Genomic DNA, 22,546 nt, shown 5'->3' on the forward strand with positions numbered 1-22,546 from the left:
TAGGAGATGAAAGACTGGAATTTAAATTCAAGATTCAATAATCCCTGTACTATTGCATAATTGTAATTTGCATTTTGGAGTGCACAATGTAATTTGTGTATTAGATTAATTATTTAAATTTACTTTATAGGTAGTATAATCTAGAAGAAAAGTTTGTAGTACAAATTAATTGCACAATTAAAAATATAATTTGTATTATGAAATTGTTTTTCAAATTTACGTTACAGATTATATAATTTAAAATATAATTTTGTGTTATAGATTGTATCAATTTATAATGTAATTTATATTTTAAATTATTTTTCAAATTTGTATAGTGAATTATATAATTTATAATATAAATTTATATTTCAAATTTTATAATTCAAAATATTTAGTGATTGTACAGTTCAAAACTGTAATTACAGATTGAAATTTTAACAAGTATAGGTGCAGGAAGAAAACATGAGTTGAAGAAAGGAATTCCCTGGCTTTCTTCAAAACTAATTGCTACAATACAAGGCCTGAAGGCCTCACAACAACATTTTTTAAAACAAAAATGCATCTATGGATTTAAAGAAACAGAAGAATAGAAGGATATTTGAAGAAGAATATTGCCTTAACAAGATTTGCTATAAATTATTAATTTATCTACATTTTTTAATTTTTTATTACTCTTAATAGGAATTCATTTTAACTTTTAAATTGTTTAAATACTTCAACTTTTAATAAACATAAATGAATTATCAATAAACATAATATTTATTTCTCACAAACTTTACTTTCTTTTCCTAATCCTAAACGACTACTTTTAAAATAAAAATTTAGAGCGACGGCATATAGTAACTTTAATTTGGCATAAATTTAAACTATTTATTTGCGAAAACCAAACCGATTTAACTTCATCAAAATTCTATAGTTAAGTTTTGTCTACTGAGATGGTTATATATTTTTATTTAAGAAAAAAAAAATGATTTGGTCGATTCGTACTGGAAATACAAACTAGATCATTGTAAGTAATAATATAGAATGGTAAACTTTGAATATTGTTTGCTGATTCATAATTGATAAAGATAAATTAAAAAAAACCTAGAGTTTGTTTAGAATATTGGGAAGAAACATTAATTTATTAAATAAAGTAACTTTTATTTTTATTTTTAAAAAATAAATATATCACAAGTAAAATAAATTTGATGTCAATTATAAGAATGTTAAACTTATTTAAATACGGATGTAAAGTAGGTTAATATAATTCATTTTGGTATTGGTATTGTTTATCGAAAATGAAATATGACATAAAATAGGACTGAAATAAGTTAGTTTGTCATAATATACAAATTTTAAAATATTAAATAAAATAATCAAAAAGTTGGTGGACTAATCCGCCAATCTTCCATCGTTTTTTATGAGTAAGGTTAAGACTTTGATTCATTTTTTTTAATTGAGTAACTCGTATATGTGTTAAAAATCCAAATGTAAGTTTAAGTTTCATTTGAATAAAAATGAAAAAGTTTAACATCATATAAAAGATCTCATAAATTTATTGTATTAAAATTTTGGGTTGAAAGTAATGTCAAGTGATCGATAGATAATATACTGACAGGTCTATTTTTATAGAGATATTATTTGAGAAAGATTATATATTTTTAAGTCCAATTCACATAAAGAATTGATACTATTTTTAACCTAAAGTCTTGAGACATTGAAGTTATGGATTTTTTTTTCTTATAATATTTAACTTTGTTATCTTTACCTAATGTGAGACTAGACACACACTTGAATTATTTCCAACAAGAGTGAATCTTTTACATATGATATATTTCTCCTCAAGTGTAAGATGACCTTTACTTACACCATTGTTTACTTATGCAATTGTTGTTGTGGTTATGATGTTGTCAATCTCTCATTTAAGAGTGAGTTCCTTTAAATATGGTAAATCTCCCCTCAAATGTAACATGACATTTACTTATACCATTGTTGTCATGATTATGATATTGTTATTGTAAATCTATCATCATGACAAACCATGAACTTTGCTACCACCGATAAGTCTATTAGCTTAAATACCCTTGGTGAGTCTATTTTTTTTCTTTTGAGAGTATTTGATTAGAAAAAAATTACATATACGTCACTTTAATTCAATCTACGTAGAAAATTAGCATCACTTTTAACCCAAACCTCGAAACATTGAGTTTATGGGTCTTTTTTCTTATATAATGTTTAATTTTATCATTTCTATCTAAAGTAAGATTTAGATTTATACCGGTATTATTTTCAACATGTATTCATGTAATGGATTTACTAAAGAGATTGTTAAAAATTCAAATATAGATTTAAACACAAAAATTGTTGACAATTGCCTAATAAAATTTTAATTAATTAACTAATGTCTCTAATTAGACAAATTAAAATGATTTTTACATTTACGTATCAAATTATTTTATTATAATTAATAATTATATTTAGTTTATAAATATCAATAATTTAACTCATAATGTATATAATCCTTCAATTAATATAATACATAAAATTAACCTTTATTTTTTATTTTAAAAAAATTAACCCACATCCAACTCACCAGTTTAACATACTGAGCGAGAGATATTAAAATGAACTGACAAATTAAAAATTCAACCTCCAAATTTGTCAAGTTGACATGTCTGTCCATGGACGAAAGCCTACTTTGCCATACTTCGTATTAAATTAATGTACTTATTCAACAATTATTCATAATTCGAAGGATTAGAGAGTTTTTCGATATGAATTCATGTTTTAAAAAGTGACAAGTATCGTGTGTTTTGGCTTGTTCTTTTCAGTTCAGAATCTAACTTTTGTCTTCTAACGTTAATGTGTCATTCGGCCTTAAATTAATCTTTCCTTCATCATCTATTAATTTGGAATTCGATGCTCTGTTTAATTACTTAAAAGTATTATTTAAAGCAGAAAATTACAATTATACCCTATAAAAGATAAATAAATTCCCAAAATCTAATGCTACAAAATTAATATTTTTGAAGACATTGACTTTAACTTTTCTAATACAATGCGAAAATAGACAAGGAAAGCATAAACCAGTATAATACTCATTATTTTTTATACAAAACGATATAGCATTATATACATTAAAAATTAAAACTAAGGAGAAACTTAATTTGATAGCTGAACTAATATACTTGAATTTCTTTTATTGTGTTAAATTCTGTTTCGACAAAACTTTCTTACTTAGTAAATGTTTCACTGTTTAATAGATAGAAAGGTATGAATTTGGCAAAAACAACCAAAGAAATTTATGTAAGAAATTTCAGGCATGAAGTAAAATTCAAAAGGGGTGAACAAAAGTGATACCAATAACCCCATCTGCATATTATTAATAATATGCTTAAAAAAGTATTGAAAAGGTAACAACAACTATTGACAACACACATGAGAGTTCCTTTGGATTCCATATACGTTTGCAGAGTACAGAGAGTAAAAGACACTTAATTGATGTAAAAGAAGAATAATCTTTATCTAAAACAAAAGGAATGCGACGTGACAGCGAAAGATGAATGGTAAAATCATGATTATACGTGAAAAAGTGAGAAACAATAGAGGCTACGTTTTTCTTTTGGACTAATCCTATCTTGAAGAAATCATGAATGACAAGAAAAATAAAATACACGGTAGCTTATTGAGCCATCCGAGCTCAATGTAGTCTTCCTATTTGACCAGCCAATCAAAGGCTTCAAAAGATATAAAATGATCTTTTGAAACCATTTGCTGCAATATAAACAAAAGGACTATGTCATTGGATGCTCCCATCACCCAAGACATAACAGTAATAATAACTTTGGTTGAATTACTCTAAAAGGTAGAATCCAAAGCTCAAATAGTTAGATTCTACCCAATGCTGAATACATGAATGATATGAATATGATCTTCACCTACTCCTACAACCTACTTAAAAAAATTAAAAACAAAGCCTATTCTCCTAAAACAAACATGTATGATGATGATGACTTTTGAGTTCTGTCATGATGAAAATTCAGAAATGGTTAAGGTCGGTTAGGGGCACAAGCTTTATCTAACAAATGTCTTGTATTTTGAAATTTTGAATTCAGCTTTTGATGATGTGGTTTGGTTAGCCTTGCATGTTCTGTATCTTTGAAGATGTAGAATTTTGTTCAGAAGCTGCTTGTGAGGCTTGTGAACTACCAGCCACTGTTGCTGTCACACCAGTTGATGTTGTTGGTGTTATAGTTGTGGTAGCAGTTCCTGTTACTGAAACTGTCACATTTTAGCCATCAATGTTATGCTTATGACAGGATTGTTAGCAAAGATAACATAACAATGCCAACAAGAAATAATAAGTTTTTGCATTAGACATATCACCTGCAGTAGTAGTTGGCACTGATACTGAAGAAGGATATGACAATATCCCAGTGGAGCCATAAGGGTCAGGCAAAAATGGAAACTGTGCCATTTGAGGGTATTGAACCCCAAAACCATGAGCCTGAATACTCTGTGCATATTGACCATAAAAGGGATAAATATTATGGATCAACCCTACTGCACCAGAAGCTCCAGCAGATGGGTAGTAAGCTGAAAATTGTTGAACTCCATAGACATTATAGTAGTTCTGCAATAGTTTACACCTAAGAGTATTCCATAATAATGCAGGAAAATGAATTAATGTAGTTGCTTGTAAAAACTTTATTATAATTAACACCTACCATAGGATACAAGTTGTCTTGTGAATATCCAGAATATCTGTCAGCAGATAGAATGGACATCAGAGAAAATGACAGAAAATTGAAAGAAATGCATATAAAAATGACCATATCCTTAAAAGAAGTTCATGTTACCCGTAAGCTGAATAAGGAAATGAGTATTGCCTAGGGGGTTGATGGGAAAATGTAGCAGTAGATGAAGAACCATGATAAGCAGGTGGTGGAGGCCTGAACCGTCCTGAACCTACAATGTGAGTTTGCATTTCAAATCCTTTCTTCTCTTACAACACAGAATTCATTTTGCTTTACATTTACTAAATAACCAACCATTGAAGCTGGAACCTTTTTGATTAGTTAAATCTATCAAGATGAAATAATTAGGAAACTCAAACTTGTTTTTGCAAAAATTGCAGAGTGAAACTCAACAAAATAAATAGATGCAGTTAAAGAGCACCTAACCTGATATCTTTATGAAAAAAATGGTAAAGCATTATGAGAAAGAAAGGAAGAACAAATTAGATAAAGCAGAACGTAAGGAATGGACCATGCTGAAAAGTTGGTGGTCGGTTCTTGTTTGCACCAAGAGAAGCAAGATTGCAATTAGCCCTTCTTCCATCAATAACTGGAGATGGGTTCTGACATGCTCTCATGGCTGCCTCAGGATCCTTAAATGTGACCTTGGGAAACAACAAACCATAGACTCATTCATTGTTCAAGATCATGCAAGTACAACCATAAATGGAACAAACATGCAGATATAAACTATGCAAAGATGTGAGTGAGAATCACAAAATCCAGAAGGTAAAAGGAAACTTACAAAGCCATAACCCTTGGATCTCCCAGTGTTCTTATCAGTGATCACAACAGCCTCCAAGATCTCTCCAAATTGCTCAAAATACCTCTTCATTGTGTCCCTTTGAGTCTCCCAAGCCAACCCTCCAACAAAGATTTTGGTAAAAGTTGTGTCATTATATTGCTCCTGGTTGTTACCACCTACCATCTGAGCTTGCTTTTGTTGAGACATTGCAGGAATATCAAATGCAGGAGTTTCCCAACAGAAGCAAGAAGCCAAAAATCCCAAATACAAAACCAGAAAAAGAACAAAACACAAAATCCAAAGACAATGAGAGGGTGAAAGGGGAGAAGAAAAGAAGAAGAAGAAACGGTTAATATTAAAGGTTGGCAAAGAAGGTGTTTCTTCTAAAAACCCATCAATGAAAACACTCGTGCACTCATGATTCTATTCGTGCTAGTCCTTCTTAACTTTAAAGAATGGTTTTTGTTTTTTTTTACTGAGGCTATTATAGCCACTTTTCTATATTCACAGCAACAACACACTCCTCAGATTCCTCAACACTTACATCGCCCTTAACAGAAAAACATCATTGCTGTCGAAGGAGTGAAAAGAAAAAGAAACTTTCTTACAAGAAAACATTTACATGCCAAAGAAACTTAGTTGCTTGCTTGTTGGGCATGGAGAAGAAGAGAGAGTAACAATAATAATAATAAAAATAAGGAGACAAAAAAGCTGCTAGTGGGTGCCCACAACAGTAGTAGGGCACATAGGCTGTCTCCAATAAAATGTCAAAGACCAAAAGACCAATCTTTCTCGTTGTAACCCACTTTCTCTCTTCTTCTATATCCACACCAAACACAAAAAATAATAACAAAAATAAATATTATAATATAAATAAGTTTGTGGTAATGTGGATTTTAGTCAAGCCATTTTGGTCTCTCTTCAACCTCATCTTCCTCACAAATTGATTGGCTCCAACCTGTCATCCAAATCCATGACATTGTGGTGCACCATTCAAAGGCCAATCTAATTAACCTTGGAATCTCAGAAATTAAATTGATGGGTGCTTAATTATTTTGTTGGTAGCAATTCATCTGGCGCAAATGCTGTTATATCAGTGCTCTTTATCCAAATGATTTCTCTGCTATAGTAGACAAAAAAGGAACATCAATTATGCTCCTTAATAACCTGGTCATGGTCCTCCCTTCTGAAATGCAAGGGAAAAGGAGAACAATGAGTCTGTATTTACCGCTATGTTGTTATAATGTAAAGTTAACAAAGTGTCCATAAAGGGGTACACAACATAACTCCACTGTTTGCAGTTTTTGATGGAAAGAAAAAGAAGGGGCATCTAATGGTGTGTGCTTTGATTCTCGAGTTCTTATCTTTGTCCTAAATTTTACCGGCCGGTGTAGTATACGGAATGTTTTGGAAGAACCTTTCTTTCTGTTTTGACAGTTATAATGGATGATGGTATCTATCAGGGATTCTTGTAAACGGTGTTCTGATAGAGAAATGTGTTGCTACTGTTCCTTCAAACATCAAAGGAATGTGAGAGTTACTGAATTGTTAAACGTACTTTGTTGTGTGCAGTGAGAAGATGAGGAATGACAGAGACTCAGATTTTTCTTTTTAACTTACGTAGTTATGTTAAGGATAATTGAACCTGTCTTGTTAGATTCACTTAGGTTTTTTAAAAGTTATATTATGATTTTTTAATGGATAACATAATATTAAATTTTCATTTTTGCTTATGATATAAATTTATTTCATTTATCCTTGTATGTGTATAACTCTCCTATTAAATATGTCCATGTTGGTTAACCACCCGGGACAATATTTTTCAAACCGAATTGAACCAATTTAATACCTAGTGAAATTTCTGGGCTGGGCTCAAATTTTATCAGGCCACAAGCAGGTTGGCCCATGAAACAATATATATATATATATATATATATATATATATATATAGAGAGAGAGAGAGTTGCTTCCTCCACCACCCGCTCTCTGCACCACCCCATACCTAATTTGCCCTTGCTATAAAACGGATGTCAACATCTGTTTCACCTTCAACGGATGTTGATATCGGATGTTGACATCCGTTTACATATTTTATATTTTAGTTTATTGTTTTTATTTAAAAAAAAAAACTTCAACGGATATGACCACATCCGTTAACGGACGTGACCACATCCGTTTAATAGATTTTTAAAAAATATTTTATTTACTTTTCGAATAATAATATATAAATTAAATTAATAATAATTATTTTATTAAATAAAATAAAATTAATTTATAAATAATTAAGTATTAATTTTAAAAGAATTAAATAATATTTATATATTAATTTAAAATAAAAAAATTAAAAAACTAAAAATTAAAAAAAATAAACTAATTCAACGAATGTCGTCACGTTAACGGATGTGGCAATCCGTTTAGTAGATTTATAACAAAAATTTTATTTATTATTTAAATAATAATATATAAATTAAATTAATAATAATTATTTTATTAAATAAAATAAATTTAATTTATAATGATTAAGTAATAATTTTAAAATAATTAAATAATATTTATATATTAATTTAAAATGCAAAAAATTAAAAAACTAAAAACTAGAAAAAAAAACAAATTCAACGCACATCCGTTTTAATATATTTATAAAAAATATTTTAATTATTATTTAAATAATAATACATAAATTAAATTAATAATTATTATTTTATTAAATAAAATAAAATTAATTTATAAATAATTAAGTAATAATTTTAAAAAAATTAATTTATATATTAATTTAAAATACAATAAATTAAAAAATTAAAAATTAAAAAAAAAAAACTCAACGGATGTGACACATCCGTTGAAGAAAAGAGGTGGGGGTGTAGAATATTTTAAAATATAAAGGATAGTTTTGGAATTTAAAAAAAAATGTAGTGGTGCAGGAAGCAAAGTGGGGTGATGTAGGGAGTAACTCTCATATATATATATATATATATATATATATATATATATATATATATATATATATATATATATATATATATATATATATATATATATATATATATATATATATATACACACACACATGTGTGTGTGGGTGTGTTTTGCTACTTGTTACATCAATTAACTAAATATTTTTAATAATTGTAAATTAAATTATATACATTTTTAGATTTTTATCTACTAATAATAGATGAAGGTGATGCTTATCGTTTATACAACTCATTTAGTCGTAAATATTTAAAATAAACTTGGTCAAAAGTGTGGGGTTACAATAAATTTAAATGTGTTAGTTAACCCCACATTTAGTTGTACTTTTGATAATTCCAACTTTAAGAAGATTGAAAGTATAATATCTTTAAAAGAAATGTGAAACATTTTGGAGAAATCATACAAGGGAATAACATAATGTAGCAGGTTCAACTTCAAATACTCAAAGGTGAACTAAAGTACATGAAGATGAAGGAGACTAAAGGAGTGTCCAAGTACATAACTTAGGTATAATCCATGGTGAACCAAGTCAGCAGAATGGAGAAACGTTTCTTGCTGCTCAATTTGTCTAAAAAATCTTAAGATTGTTAACTGACGTCTTTGAGAATGTGGTGTGCATAATTGAGAAGTTCAAGGACCTACCAATAATCTTAGTTGAAGAGCTTGTTGACCCTTGAGGTGAACAAGTAATGATAGAAGAAGAAGAAGAAGACAAAGCCACTTGATTACACACTTCAAATGACGGCGTCAATTAAAGTTGAGAAAGCTTAAAATACTTAAGGTAAAGGATGAGACCGAGAACGTAGAAGAAATGCTCATTGAGGTAGATGTCCTGGCCAAGATGAAAAGAAAAAGTAATCTAGCCAATAACATTGGGGCAGAAGAGGGCGAATTCAATGGAGAAGATTGAGAAACTCATATGTTTAATGATTTAAGTGAAAATATGACCATTATGCAAATGAGTGCTACTCAGACCAATGTTTTAATTGTGGTAGGGTTGGGCCCTATGCAAAAGATTGTTAATCTGAAAACAAAAGGGAAGAGACGGTCAACCTTCTCACAAAAGATGTTGAAGAGAAAAATGTGTTATTGATGATGACATGTAGCTCGAGTGTCAAGCACATGCAACTGAATAACTCGGATAGTTTAGGTATTTACCAATCGTTCATCAAATCAACTATGACAAATGATGGTATTGCCAACAGTGGCGTAGATGATTAGTATGATGAGGAATCGACAACAAAGATCACGATATTACAAATTGAGCATGATGAACAAGAACATCACGAAGAAGGAGGACATTAAGAAGCTAACCATAAAGCTTGACAATTTGCAAAGGACGATGCAATGAATAGCAAGAAATGCAACGAAAAGGTGGTATAGTCACACGAGGTAGCGAAGACGACCAAGGTTATCACGGCAAGGGTGGTGGACCTAAAGATGAACATGGTGAGGCTACAAGAAAGTGGATGGAGCTCCAAGAACAACAAATGAGCAAGAATGTTGGTAAATATTATACAAAAGATCATGGCGAAGAAACTCAAAAAAAAAGACAAGAAGATTCATCCTCTTAAAAAAAACTCAATTGAATGCTTCAAAAAAAGTGTGAAGAACAATATTAAAAAAATTGAAAAAATTCTTTTTTAGTACTACCATCATAAGTTTATTGTTTTTTATTCTCATTAGTACGTTATAATTAACAATTAGTAAGACTTTAAAAAAAAATCAAACACAAATCTGTAAATTGTATTATTAATTACAAAAATATAACAAAAAAAAAAAGTAAATCAAAGAGGAAAGTTGTTGTCAACTAAAATTACCTCTTAACTAAAATTATCTACTCTATTCCTGACCAATAAAATATTAAATTAAAGAAATAATTTTTTTTATATATCAATGCAAGTCCTTTATTTATATTTGCTTTTTTTTTTAATATTTTCCTATCACATCACATTGAATTTTTATGATTTTTTTTAATTATATTTTGATTTTCCATTTCCGGCTTTGACGGAGATGGAGAAATGGACTAAGAAATAGGACGAGAAAAATCATGATAAAATTTGAGTGTATAGAATTTATTTTAATTTTTTTATCAATGAATTTCAAAATTTTATATTTTTTTAAGAAGTTACTTAACAAATATCTTAGACCTTACAATTTGGAATATGTATATTTTAATAATTTATATCACGTATATTTTATTTATTTATTATATTTAATTTTGTACAAAGTAAATTGAATTTGAAATCTTTACATAACTTAATGATTAACTAATATTTTATAATAATATTAATTAAGTACATATTTATTTGTTTAAAATATAAATACAAGCCTATTATTAGGTGATGCATTTATGAATCTTTAATTGCATGTTCATTTTGTGTTAATGCAACCTAAAAAATAAATGTATGTTTGCCCAACAATAGCAAAAATAAAGCTTCTCCAAGGAATCCACTTAAATGAAACCAAAACATTATTAAAAATTTGATATATAAGATATTGAGATTAGAGTGGTCCAACTTTAGTAAAGGGAATAATTTATTTTAGAAAATAATTGAAGTGTTTGTAACTAGTGATTAAAATTGAATTGATTTAGATTTAAATGACTATAATATAATTAATTATCTATATGTATATTTTTAAGCATTTAATTTTCATTTACAATTCTTCTCTCCATTCTCCTGCCCAGAATCTCGCAACTTAAAAACAGAGTTTCTGATTATTAGATAATATTACAAGATTTCAAAGATAATGAATAAGTTAATTTAATTTGTAGATAAAAACATTGTTTTTACACATAGAACTTTGAAGACAAAACATACAAGGGACTGAATATGTGACAAATTTGGTTCAATAGATCATACATCTGATCAAAAGATAAATGATAAAACTTATTTAAAATATGTGAAAGATACATTTTATCAATTTTTTTTCCAGTTTTTGTATACAATAAACAAACTAAACAGTGTTAATATTAGTGAATGCATAATGAAATTGAAATAAAATAATATCATAATCCAAAATATACTTTACTAATTTTCTATTTTTCTTCAACAAAAAAAAATTAATTATTATTATTATGTTTTTTAGAAATCAGCCAAATTGTTCTTGAAAGATTAAAAATCAATGGGACTTCTAACATAAGCAAAAGTGAGAGGGCACTGAAATCCCAGTTTTGGGTTTTGCATAGAACATTAAAGGGTCACTTTATTGGGCTGAACTTTTGTAGTATGGGTTTTCAATAGTGCCTTTTCTTCCCGCACCCCATAAATTATAAAATCCCCATTTTACTCATTTCATGTTTTTCCTTCTACACCTGCACCCGAAAGAGAAGAAGAGTCCATGCCAAATAGAAGTTCCATGCACAGCACCTTGAAGATAGTATATACCAAATTACACATTTCAGAATTAATAATTTTTTTTAGATTGAGCAATTCCGAACCTGGATAATTCTAGATTATATATTTTGAAATATGTTTATATTTTGGAATTTTAAATCCGAATCGACTCTAAAAGTGTATTTCAAATTAGTCAATCTAAATAAGTGTTTCAAAGATGTTTCAAAATTCATATCTAAAACATATGTCCAAATCTGTAACATATTCTGATTATACAATCATTGATTCAGTTAAATCCATACCATATAGAAAAAGGTCACCAAAGGGAGATTTGAAGACAAGAGTTCAACAAAGAAGATGACAGAAGACAAAGTTACCTTCTCATATTTTATATTAATTTATAAGGATAAGATTGAAATATTCAATTTTAAAGGATGCAGGAATAAAAAATAGAGGTGCAGGAAGAAATGCACTTTCAATAGTCACATGTGCAGTAGATGGTTGACTTTTGCATTTCATAATTACTTCCTGAACAGCCTCTTGAGAATTCTTATCCTTTCCACAAAATGTTGTCTGGAATGGAACAAAATGTTTTGGGTGTTTCATTCTGCACCTCTGACATCTTATTTTGCACTTTTCACTGTTTCAATTTTAACCTCCATATATCTTTTTTAATTTCTTTTTCTTAAAATCACTTTTTTCACCTCTTTTAGTATAAATTTCAAAATCTGATTTATAACTTTTTTAAAATTTATTTTTAGATTTAAAATTTAATAATAATCTAATTTAATTTAAAATTTGAATATTATTTAATATATATTTATATTTAATAATTATTTAATATACATTTTTAAGATATTAAATGTATATTAAATAAATGTATATTTAATAATATTTTTAAAAGTGTATATTAAATAATTATTAAGATATAAATGTATATATGTTCCAAATGTTAACTAAATATTCTTTTTTAAAAAAATTAAAAATCATAACAAAGAAAACATGATATTATTAAGTATTCAATGTCAAATGAATATATGTTTTCTTTTCTCTAATGTCAAATATAAAAAAAGGAAATTACAATTTATAAATATCAAATATGAGTTATCAAATAACAATTGGATGATAGTCAAATAATTATTAAATAGAGTAAAAATGATAAAATGTGCGAGAACCTAGAAAAAGATATTTTAAAAGTGGTAATGTTTTAAAATTTAGACTTTATTATTTTAATGATAAAACGCTTTTGTATAAATAGAAATATCATAAAAGAGTCTCATACTTAAAAACATTCCATATCTCTAGGAACTCTTCTTTACGAGCTCTCTCCCTTCTTTAAGATTTCTTACAATATGTTCATCCTTATGAAAATCGAAGACCGTGGGATTTCTCTTTGCGGCGAACTCGTCAAGATCAACTGATCAATTTCTTCTTTGGGATAAGTTAGTTTTCAACCCCTTTTCCTTGTCTTCTTTGTTTCATCTAGTTGCATGCGGGATTTTCCTACTCACAAGTGTCTTTTTGTGTTGTGTTTCTTGAATCTATGCTGATCATTATCTTTGTTGGCATGGTTAGATTGTTTTTATGTTGTTTCTAAGGTAGAGAGTGGATACCCTATGAGTTAGGTGGTGTTTGACTTTTTGAGTTGTTGAATGACTTTGTCAAGATAAGGGAGCTAGTATTTAATTCTTTTGGAGTGTCCTTATTAAATTGATGAATGCATATTGGTCATTAATTTCATGTTGGAAATGAACTTTAGCTATTTCGATGAATTGAGTTCCTGATGATCATGCTTGATTTGACTTATGTGGTTTTAATATTTGATTCATGAAAATTTTACTTGTTTGTATTTAGGTTTGTTAGGAATTATATATGAGTTATTAAGTAAATTAGTACGAGCTTTCATGTTTAAAACTGTTTTGAACTAATGCACTAAAAAAATACTAATTTTAGCAATTGATCAAGTTAAACTTCACTTAAAATCACAACATGTAATTGTTGTTAACTTATACAATGATAAGCAATATTAAAGTGGTTTTGAGTGTCAATTTACACTGCAAGTCTGTGAATATTTTAGTTCTAGGACATTGACAAAACTATACCATTATAAACATAATTTTTTGCGAATATTTTGATGTTGAACGACAACAGGATGCAACTAAGTGACATCTTGGTACTACAGGTTTAAAGAATTTTAGTTCTTAGATGCTAAACGCCAAAACTTTCACAAAAAAGAGAAAAAAATTAAAAAAGAAAAGAAAATAAAAATATATATATATATATATATATATATATATATATATATAAAGAAAGAAAAAGAAATTTAAAAAAAAAAACAATTTAAAATTCTAGATGTAAATCATTGGTCTAAGATTAAATTTATGTTTTCTATGCTTGTCTCCCACTTTTCTCCAGTGTCAATATTACTAAAGTTGCAAAGCTTTAATTGGTCTTGAATGTGCTTTAATTATAATCTAATTTATATCTCTTGTTTGCACATGTGTTTCCTTTCCTTTACCTAATTGGGTATAATTAAATCTTCATTTAAAACTCAATTGGATCCTAAATTACAATTACTATTTGCACCTACTTATGAGAAGAATAAAAGAAATAAATCTTACAAGCTACAGGTTTAAGAGATAAAAAAAAATACACTATTTTCATAATTATTAATATTTTTTTCATCATATTTCTTTGAACAGTTCTTGAAATGTTATTTGTATTGGATATATATTTTTTTCTTTTTATATATCATAATTAAAATAAAAATCTTTTTTTATCAGTCTCTTTGAAATTTTATTAACACATTTATTATTTGTTTCTAATATACCCTGGAATATTACATTAATTTCTAAATATTTTACCCCGTATATTTATCTGGTCATAACCAGATCAGATCTTGTCAAAACCAAATAAATAAAAAAATTTATTACAATTTCATTAGAATAAAAAATAACTATAATTATTTGTTAGTACAAAATATATAAAAAATAACGAAAACAGATAATTTTTAAATTTATATAATTTTATGATAATTTATCAAGTACAGAAACCTATTAAATAAAGGTAGAAAAGGATAAGTGGATTGATATTGAGTACATAACATGGAATGGAAGCCAAATGTGCAATAGGATATTCATCCAATTCACTATTATTTCTTTAATCTAGAAAAAAAAATGTAACAAAATTATTTAAAAATAGTTAATTTAAGAGCATTTCTACAAAATAGATCAAATGAAACCATCGATTTCAAATATAAAAATAAATATTTTAAAACTAATTTCTTTATATATAAATGATGTTTTCACATATTTAGAAAAACGAAACCAAACAATACAAGGTACCAAACTAAATCTATATAACAAATTATTTTATGTCACAAGCACCATGAATATGTAGAATTTGAAAACGAGAGCTAATTAAACTGAAACTTTCTGTGATAAAAAAACTAATATTCTTCTTCTGAAGATATATTATTCGACAAACTTTTTTCAATTAGAATCGAAATAATTCCGATGATAATTAGTGATAGATGATGCCACCATTACATCAGTTCTTATTATTACTACATTCTATATTTGGTTGAAATGAATGGTGGAGTGCTTTCTTGCATTCTGTATCAGATTTTTCAAGGATCGATAAAGACATTTCAATTGTGGAATAGAAAAAGTAAATAAATATCCATTCCAAATTAACAATATGCAAAATGTGAGGGAAATGAAAATTGACAGACATGATATTTTTTATCACAAAAAAATAAAAGGAATAAATATCGACTGCAGATTGTATTAACAACTATTTGAAATAAAATAAGTATTAATAAATTTTATTACTTAAATTAATCATTCTTTAATCTCAGTAACTTAGATAGTCGAGTCTTGTAATTAGAGTGAAAAGAATAACATAACACACGAAGAAAAATAATAATTAAATTTTAGATGAAAAAATATATGTACTGATAACTAAAATCTTTATTTTTTAATTTGTTGGTTTGAGAAAAAATTATTCTATCCAATTAAAAGAGTCAGTCAATGATGTATAATAGTACTGTATATAAAAAATTTATATTAAAGATTCGATAAATCTAAATATCTCAAACAAACATATTTAATCATATTCAGATTTATAAGAAAGAAAGCAAAAGCAGAAAGACCAACCTCCAACCATTGTTGTATGCTTGCTTAAATTCTGATTTCTGAACCCTTGCTCTTAAAACACGATGGTGATGTATATATGAAGTAAAGAGTAGGCTCAGTGACCTGATATGAAATTTTCTGTAGTGCTCCAAAAAACCATTACAATAAAATGGACCAGTTTCAGAATATTAACTGTTTTTAAAATATTAACTGAAAAAATAAAATAAATGGGATAAATATATTCTTAAAATGTAACCTCTTTTCCCTATAAGGCTAACACTATATTCATTTGAAAATGAAACTATTTTTTTCTTCTAAATTATACTTTTCTGTTGTAGTTTAATTTAAAGAATAAAACAATTACTAAAAATAAAATTTCAGTGAAGGAAACTTTAAACATTAACAAAAAGAGAAATTTAGGTCAAGTTATTTTCTATTTGAAACCAAATGCAAAGGAAATTTGTTTACTCATAAGTCACAAAGACTAATATTTTTATAAACCAAAATTATTATATTAAATAATTCGAAAATTAATGTGTTTATTTGAAACATTGCAACAAATATCAATTATTACATAAAACTGTCAATTATTTGATATATTCTTTGTTGAAAGACCAGACGAAACCGACTTTTGTTGAATTAATGAAATTGTTTTAGATTAAACATAGGACAGACAATGTTTGGCACTTATGAGGAATATAAGCAAATATAATTAGATTGGATTTGAAAGACTTTGTTAATAAAAAAGTTAAATGTGATCCGTTTAATTGATATATAGATACTTTTATGTCTAACTTTCAAAAAGTATGAGATAACTCGAAATCTTATTATTTGTCATTAGTTGCCTATAAATTACTTATTAATAATCTTGAACTAGCTCACATAAAATATTTAAAAGGAAAACAACTTAATGACCAAGTAATGTAACTGATTAATAATTTATTGGTGAATAATTAATATAGGTTATATAAGTGCGTGTCTTTTTCTATATATATAGAATGATCTACATACAAAAAACCATATATATATATTAAAAGTTTTTCCAACACCTTTTGTAGTGGAAGGATGTCAATTCCTTTTTGTCTTACAAATGTCAATTTAATTTGTTCACTCAATAAAATAATTTTGGTGTAAAAATGACTATGGCCACGCCTTTTTTGTTAAAGTTACAAGGACCGTGATTGAAACAACGCTCTGATTATTAAACTTAGAATTTTCTTGCTTATTTAAAATTATTAGATGGGTAGGTGTGGTCTTTTCCGATCTAATATATATTATTCGAAAAATAATCATAGAACCGATCCCATTAGTAGGTTCAAAGAGTTCTAATTTTGAATCAATATCAAATTAATAGGCCATTTTATCCATTTTAAAAAATTAATATATATATATTTTATGCGAAATATTTTTTCTCGTATAAACTATAGAAAAGATATAGAGTAAATTCTCTAAAATTGCAAATAATAGATTATATAAAAGTATGTTGAGTATATTTGTTATAAATACAAATCAATATGTGTGCGTATGTATGGTTAGATTCATATAATCAATACATCAACGAATTCGTCTAATATCTAATGATAGACTCGTCTAAGCAGTCTATCGATACACTCATCTAATGTATATGAATAAACTCGTCTAATGTATTTTACAAAATACACCTAATCAGAGAATGAATAGAGTTGTCTAATCTGTATTAATAAAATTGTATAATATATGTATAAACAAACTTGTCTAATTAATTTATTAACAAACTCTTCTAATATGTATTGTTAGACTTGTCTCATAAGTATATGGACACACTCGTATAACATATACTACAAGACTTGTCTAATGAGTATATTTTCAAACTCGTTTAATGTGTATTGCAAGACTCGTCTAATGAGTGAGTGAACAAACTCATCTAATATGTATTAATAGACTTGTCCAATTTTTGTATACAAAAACTTGTGTAATTTATTATACTTGTCTTATCAATGTATGAACAAACTTAGTGTTTATTGATAGACTTGTCTAATCAATGTGTGGAGAAACTTGTCTAATTTCTTAGACTCTTCTAATCAATGTATGGAATGACTCATCTAATGATTTTTGCTAAACTCGTTTAATTAGGATATGTACAAATTTGTCTAATGAGTATTTGTTCAAACTTATATAAAGTATATTGCAAGACTTGTCCAATCAATGAATTAATAGAGTTGTATTGTATTAATATATTTGTCTAATTTGTGTATAGGTAAACTTGTCTAATGTATATTGATAGTTATCTTACCATTGGATGTTGCCGATAGGCTCGTCTAATCAATGTTTGGACAAACTCCTGTAATGAGTATGCCAAGACTTATGTAATCAATATATAAATGTTTCATTTAATGTGTTTTCGATATACTTGTCTATTGATTCTATCAACAAACTCTTTTAATGTGTATTGTTAGATTTGTTTAATCAGTGCATCGATAGACCCATTTGATGTTTTTTTGTTATACTTGTTTAATCAATGAATGAAATGATTTGTCTAACATTTTTGCTATATTTGTCTAATTAGTATATGGACAAACTCATTTGATATATTGCTAGACTTGTCTAATATTTTTTGTTATACTAATCTAATTAGTGCATGGAGAGATTGGTCTAATGTGTATTACAAGACTTGTGTAATACTTTTTTATTATATTCATTTAATCAATGAACAAATTGACTCATCTAATGTTTTTTTATACAATCGTCTAATTATTATATGGATAAACTCATTTCATTTAAATTGCTAGACTTGTCAAATTTTTTTCTATACTTATCTAATCAGTGTATGAACAAAATTATTTAATGTGTATTGTTAAACTCGTTTAATTTTTTTTATAATCATATAGTGTGTATTTATAGACTCATCTAATGAATGTAGGTTGAATGTTTTTATACAATGATAATATAAATACATTATTGATATGTCCTAAGACAATTAGTTTGCTAGTTTTTATCTTTTATTTCGATTTTATAAAAATTATAATATGTTACATTTGAATTAGAAATGGTAAAAAATAAATTAAAAAAACGTAAAACAAAAATTATACTAGTATGATCTTTTTATTACAAATATATTTTTTATACCTTTGAAGTAAAAAAAAATCATAATATTAAGTAGTGTATTACTTTTTTTATTACAAATATATATTTTCTAGTATCTTATTTTCTTATATTATAATAAATAATAGATAATAAATAATAAAAAGTAAAATAACTTCTATACATGATAAAATAAATATAAATAAAAAAATAAAAAATGTCAAATGACTAAAAAACTAACTTTTAATATATTTATCAAACAAATAAAATAATAAAATAAAATAGATAATAAATAAATTTTGAGATACTTAATAATAAAATAAAATAGACAATAAGATACATTTGCTAATATTTTCTTTCTTATATTATAATAAATTAGATTAACACCACAACAAAATAAATACACATTACAACTTAAAATAATAATATTTATATTATATCTATTTATTTAATTTAAATTTTAAATACCATTATTATATTATTAAAAGAAGTGTCCAAGGAGGTGTTAAAATATTAGTTTTCTTCTCGGTAGTGATTTTGATATTAAATTTTCTTTTCCATTCTACTTACAATTTTCGTAAATTATTATTTTATGATAAATTTGTATTTATATATATATATATATATATATATATATATATATATAAAAGTATGTTATTTGTATATATTTTTAACACTGGTTATTCTAAAAGGATAATAATACTTTGATAATATTTTAATATTATTTATGTATAGATTGATTCATAATTATTTTACAATTAATAATAATTATAAATATCAACATTAATTAATCACAAAATTACATGTAAATAATATTAAAATATTATCAAAATACTATTTTCCATTCTAAAAACAGGCAAAAACAAAAGAGTTAAGAGGAGATTGTGTTCAAGAAATATAATTAAAAAATATATATTTGATGTGATAATGCAATAGAGAAAAGAAATGGAGCGATAATCATTCACATCCTTTTCCTTTATCACTCTTCCCGAAAATATATCAACCATCAAAATTTTATAAAAATCTTTTAATTATTTTATTATTTTGGTCAAATCAAAGCACGTGTTTAAAAACTCATTTCACTTACCTTTTTCTTGTTCAAATTTCAATGAAAAAGTGGAAAAAGGGGAGGGTAGTGGAATGACCACAAGTTGCGGGAAGAGATTAGCTCCTGCTAGTGAAAAAACCTTGAATGTTATAGAACTTAATTATGATCTCATTATTTATACTTTGAATGTCATTTTAAAATAAAAAAAATATTGTATTCTACACTTTTCGAACATGTAACTGGAAGCTAGTACAAACAAGTATGTAAACTAATGTTGCATGTTTGTATGATCAGATGTTTATTGACTCATTTTCATTCTTATGATTGGTCGTGATCAAAGTTAATTTTAATGAAGTTTTTTTATTTAAAATATTAAATTAATATATTTGAGGATAATTTTAGATTATAAGTAGGATTGTTTTTAAATTAAATGAGTTTAAATCCCACTTAAAAAATAGAAATGAGATCCTAAAACTATTTGAAGTTGGGTTTTTAAGTCTAACTCAACCCACAAAACCGGCTTGTAATACGAGTTTTGCATCTCATTTATATATTATAATTTGGTCTTATCTCTAGTCGACGTGGAACTTTTAACAAAAACACATATAAAAGTGAAAGATTTGTTACATGCTTAACTTGGAATCCAATATTATGACATGGTTAACATATTTTGATTCTAAAAGTGGTTTTATCATCACAATATTTTTTTTTTCTGGAGTGCAATATTAGACGATTACAGAAAACCTAAGGAAAAGAGGTACATGATTACATGAAATATTTTGTGCTTTATATGAATTAGAAGAAGAAACAATAATCGGCTTATTCTTCACATGTAACATTGTTTGAAATATGTGCTTTAAATATTAATTAATATAATATATCCAATTAATTGTTACCAAAGATTTAAATTAATTTGTATAAAAGGTTAAAGTTAATATAATATATGTTTAAATAGGCTAATATCTCTCCTACCATGAATATCAACAAACTTAAAAAGTAGTTAAAATAGAGGTGTTAAAATAGGTTAATTTGTCCTCTTTTAATCTATCTCGTAATTGATCTTCCAAAAACACGATGGATGAAGCTTATCTTGATTACCAATTTGATAAACTAAACCGTTCGAACCAAACCAAACTAACAAGTTAAAAACTTCAACATAATTACTTTTGCCAAATTTTGTTGAACTAATGAATCGTGACTCATACTAAATTAAAGTTAATATAATGCTAAACTAGTTTAATTTGAGATATAAGGTTGTATAACAATTCAAATGAATTTGATTAGAGTATATTATATATTTATAATTTGTTTATTTTCTTAGTCTTCTTCTTCTATTATTATTATTATTTGTTATTTATTATTATTATTATTATTATTTTATGATGATGAAGGGAAAAATAATATTTCTTGTAAATGTGTTTTTCAAAAATAAAAAAGTAATAAAAGCTAAATAACGGGTGAATAATTCTTTATATAGTATTTTAAATAATGTAATAATGTAAATAAAATGGTATATTAAGAAAATATTATAAATAAAACAAAACAAAATTAGGTGTACACCAAAATTTTGTAAATTATATATATATAGAGTTAAAAGTCTTGTTACTTTTTGATTGAGACTACTAAAGTGAGTTTTCGACTCCTAGACATTTAGTTTTGAAAATAGAAATTAGTATTTTTAAGGGTGAAAAAAATATATTTAATTATTTAGAGTGGTATTGTTTTTCTATAAAAAAACTAAATACTAAGAACCCTAAAGTCGACATGTATACGATAGAACATATATACAGATAAATTATATTGAATTTTTGCATTGGTGAGTGGTGTGGGATATTTGTGGATGGAAAAGGACCCCAAATGAGAGATAAAGACACCACGCTGTCGTAAAACTGTTTGATTTTCTGATTCATCCACTTCGCAGATGCATGGCTAATATAATATCAAACATTTCCGTCTACATGTATTAATATGTTTTTGTCTCATTCTTTTTGTTTCTTTCTTTCTTCCGAGTACGTACGTACGTTGTCGTTCTTCTCATCATTACAACTCGACATACACAAATATCCGTTTCACAAAACTACAAAATATATCAATTGTGAAATCCTCTAATCAATCCTTCTTTTCTCGAAACCTCACTTTCGTTTGAGCCTGGCTAAGCTATCACAATGTGTTAAATTTGGTTTAAGTTTTTAATTATTTTAGAGGGTGACATAATTGTTTTTTTCTTTGCTCGTGTACACGTATCATCATGAGTTAGGTTAATATAGAAATATGGACATAATTGGCTATTGCTTGACAGGTATATATGTTGTGCTTCTTTGCTACATTTCAAAATCGGGTTTGTGGTTATTCCCACACTTTCGTTACAAATTCTAAAACACAATTGCATCTATGGTTTTTCTTACACAGGATACGTTTCTCAACTACTGACAAAAAAAATTCAACTAGGATGCATTATTCATTTTATATTATGTAATTTAATATGC

At 26.5% G+C, this 22,546-nt stretch overlaps 1 protein-coding gene across 2 annotated transcripts; it reads right to left on the reverse strand.

The window, feature by feature from the left end:
• Positions 1-3,468: 3,468 nt before the first annotated feature.
• LOC124841798 (RNA-binding (RRM/RBD/RNP motifs) family protein) lies at positions 3,469-6,178 on the reverse strand. Of its 2 annotated transcripts, none has more exons than XM_047318143.2 (6): positions 5,506-6,178; positions 5,233-5,365; positions 4,824-4,932; positions 4,692-4,728; positions 4,351-4,597; positions 3,469-4,239 (listed from the first exon to the last, which is right to left on the reverse strand). In XM_047318143.2, exons 1-6 carry the CDS (start codon positions 5,710-5,712, stop codon positions 4,100-4,102), a joined length of 873 nt encoding a protein of 290 aa, XP_047174099.1. In that variant the 5' UTR covers positions 5,713-6,178; the 3' UTR covers positions 3,469-4,099. The 2 variants fall into 2 exon arrangements, with proteins under 2 accessions (XP_047174099.1, XP_047174098.1); XM_047318142.2 differs by having other exon boundaries at positions 3,469-4,245; positions 5,506-6,173.
• Positions 6,179-22,546: the final 16,368 nt, after the last annotated feature.

This window comes from Vigna umbellata, chromosome 11 (genome assembly GCF_029865625.1).
Source record: "Vigna umbellata cultivar VRB3 chromosome 11, Vumbellata_1.0, whole genome shotgun sequence".
NCBI classification, from domain to species: Eukaryota; Viridiplantae; Streptophyta; class Magnoliopsida; order Fabales; family Fabaceae; genus Vigna; species Vigna umbellata.

Bases quoted from the DNA above. Each gene is read 5' to 3' on its own strand.
- LOC124841798 (XM_047318142.2), bottom strand. From the start codon at position 5,712: ATGTCTCAACAAAAGCAAGCTCAGATGGTAGGTGGTAACAACCAGGAG. The intron at 5,366-5,505 runs GTAAGTTTCCTT...TTGTTTCCCAAG, and splicing joins GATCCAAGGGTTATGGCTTT to GTCACATTTAAGGATCCTGA. The intron at 4,246-4,350 runs GTGATATGTCTA...AAAATGTGACAG, and splicing joins AGTGCCAACTACTACTGCAG to TTTCAGTAACAGGAACTGCT.